This window comes from Penaeus monodon, chromosome 29 (genome assembly GCF_015228065.2).
Source record: "Penaeus monodon isolate SGIC_2016 chromosome 29, NSTDA_Pmon_1, whole genome shotgun sequence".
Classification (NCBI taxonomy): domain Eukaryota; kingdom Metazoa; phylum Arthropoda; class Malacostraca; order Decapoda; family Penaeidae; genus Penaeus; species Penaeus monodon.
The window spans coordinates 14,954,637-14,957,453 of NC_051414.1; the positions used below are offsets into that span (position 1 = coordinate 14,954,637).

Below are 2,817 nucleotides of genomic sequence, written 5' to 3' on the forward strand. Positions count from 1 at the left end.
CTGAGAAGGGAGGATCAATTTGATAAAAGCACCTAAGATGACTGTCTTACAGTTTTTCTTCATTTTCAAATTAATAATTCATTCCATATCGAATATCAATATTGCACAAATAAAAAAAGCATTTCAGGAAGCAAAAAAAAAAATCTCTTTTCCTCCAGTCCCAATTTTTGAACAATGAGGATGGGACTGGCTTCTTTACAATCTTAAAGACTGGTCAGGATGTATCCATCCTAAAGTTTTTGCATATTTTTCTTTTGAAAGTGAGAAAAACTATTTCAGTGAAATATCTTCAACAGACAGTACAGATGCCAAATGAAAAGTTAAAAGTATAGATACCTGTAAATATATTTTTTTCATAATTCTATAAAGCTAATTTATGAAAACTGGAAGAAAGTGTTCATACCACTGCCTCTCTGAATAATATGAGTCTAATTGCTTGCTATAAGAAATAAAAAAAAATTTAAGTCAAGCTTTGATGCCTGTAACAGGTAGAAATTAAGAAGTCTGCCATTAAAGCAAGATTTGCAGCAAACACAAAGATTCTCACCTTATTGGATATATCATGGCCAGCCTCCTGGAAGTTCATTATGGCATCTGACACCTTAAAGTTGACAGGTTCTACAACATTTTCAATATTAAATGGGTTTTCTAGTCTCTCACCAACATCGACCATTGCATCTGAAATAATATTCATACATAAATACTTGTTTAACCAAAAAGTTAAAAAAAGACTCTGTGCAAAATGTATATACAAGTTGCCATAGAAAAAAATCTTAAATGTCGCAAGGTACTAACCAACAAAAGCAATCCAGTAGGTAATAAGTGGCTGGTGGTGGGCCAGACAGAGGTTGATCACATCCCTGCAATATGGCAGGCAAGGGCGCACTCCCTGGTGACCATCACAAGTTGAGCAATGAGTCATCCTCATGAGTTCATGGACACAGCTCACACTTGGATTCACCTGAGTATCATACAATAAACAAATAACAAGAATAGGTAACTCCATAAATCTTGTGCTGCCATAAAACCAGTGCATTTAATTTTTCATATTATATCAGACCTTACGCTCATTCCAGAAAGGAGTATGCTATTACTCAAAACACCAAAAGACCTAAACTTTCACTACGATATAAAATTTACCTTGAGGACATTTCGCACAACATCTCTCCCTGTGGCAAGTCCCTGAACAAAAGTTCGAAGAGCAACAAAGCTTCGTTTAATTTGTGTAGTCAGCTTCTGTGGGACATCACCAAATGGCTGAAGTTCTTCCATATGACGTGTTACACATCGTAAATACCTGTGAAATTATAAACTCATTCAAGTTCATAATGTAATGAATCAGCAGATCTACATGGTTAAAATGTTATCACATGAATTTTAAGTTAACTTGCTTCAGAAATGTTTAGTATATTCTAATCTTTGCAAACAGAACTCATAATAAACAGACAAATAAAAACACAGTATCCTCTGCTGTGAACCAGCAAAAGTAGACAAAAAGGGCTGCAGCTGTTGTGCATTATATAAAATTGCCAAACTAACAGAAAATTGCCAGATTTCTAAAAATCCAATAACTACTTATTTACTATTATTGTATAAGCTATATCATTAACTGTTTAGGATAAAGTAGGGTAGTCTACTTCAGTCACCTACCATTAAGAAAGATACAGCAATACATATAAATAAACAAAAGCAAGAATCAATATAACCTATCAATATCAAGTAAATTCCTTCAGCAAGAGATATCTTATTAACAGTAAGCCATATTTTCACAAAAAACATTGCACCTTATATTGTGCAAATACACTGAACTAAACATTAACACTTGGAGAAGGATACTTATAGCATGTGGAGAGCACCTATCTGTATATTCTGTAATAATTAAGCAAAAAAGGCAAAATAAAATTAAGTATTCAAGAAAAGAGAGATCTTTTATAAGTTTAAATTTACAACTTCAGCAAAAGATAATGGTCCTTCACCCCAAAATGGAACTTCCAAGTCAACTCACTTTGCATTGAATGTATATTGTGAATTAAAGACAGTGAACATGCGCTGGTAAAGCTCTTTGAAGAATGCATCCATTGCATCCTGTAGGTTTATTTTCCCAGAATTATAGTAATTCTCCAAATTGTCATAGAGTCCAGTAAAAACAAACGCATTCTGCTTGTACAGGATTCCATAAGTCTTCTGGAACATATCATCAAAATTCTTCCGGCTGTAGTTCAGGAGTTTCCGGAAAAGTTCTGTGGGATGACAAGATGCTCATGTTACTCTGTGTCTATGGTTGCAGTGTTCATGGTGCATCCTATTAAAACCTTTACAAATAAATTCTACACATGTACACAGATACATATGCACATAGAGAACTTTTGTTTACAGAGATGGGCACTATCGTGATACATGTATCAGTAATACATATCAATTGATACTCCATTTCTATTGGTATTGGTCTTGCCTTAGCTAATCAAAAAATTATCATTTTATCAGTATTGGTAAGGTGTTTTTCACAAAAAAAAAAAAGAGAGACATCAATACATTTACATTTCCAGTTTTAAATTAAAGCTAATATTTACAAATTACAAAACAATATGTGATTATTCATTGTTATTTGAACATTTCATGTGCTGCAGAATAAACTAAGGTACAACCAATAATGTGATTTTTTTTCGCTTATTGTTAGTGAAGACAACTAGATTACCCTTTTTGAAATGAATAATAGATAAACAAAACAAAGATTTTCCTTTTCTTTTTGCAATAAATATACTTGAATTGCATTTCCATTATGCACAATACAATACAAGTTAGTTTATAACAAAGTTA

General features: G+C 32.7%; 1 protein-coding gene across 1 annotated transcript in view; it reads right to left on the minus strand.

Moving 5' to 3' along the window:
- The window catches only part of LOC119591991 (glypican-4-like), a gene marked incomplete at its 5' end in the record, with an annotated part of 6,665 nt that overhangs the window by 2,583 nt on the left and 1,265 nt on the right, over positions 1-2,817 (minus strand). Inside the window, 4 exon segments of the mRNA XM_037940755.1 lie at positions 548-678; positions 796-961; positions 1,141-1,297; positions 2,006-2,240. Of these exon segments, the coding sequence (XP_037796683.1) occupies positions 548-678; positions 796-961; positions 1,141-1,297; positions 2,006-2,240 (689 nt within the window).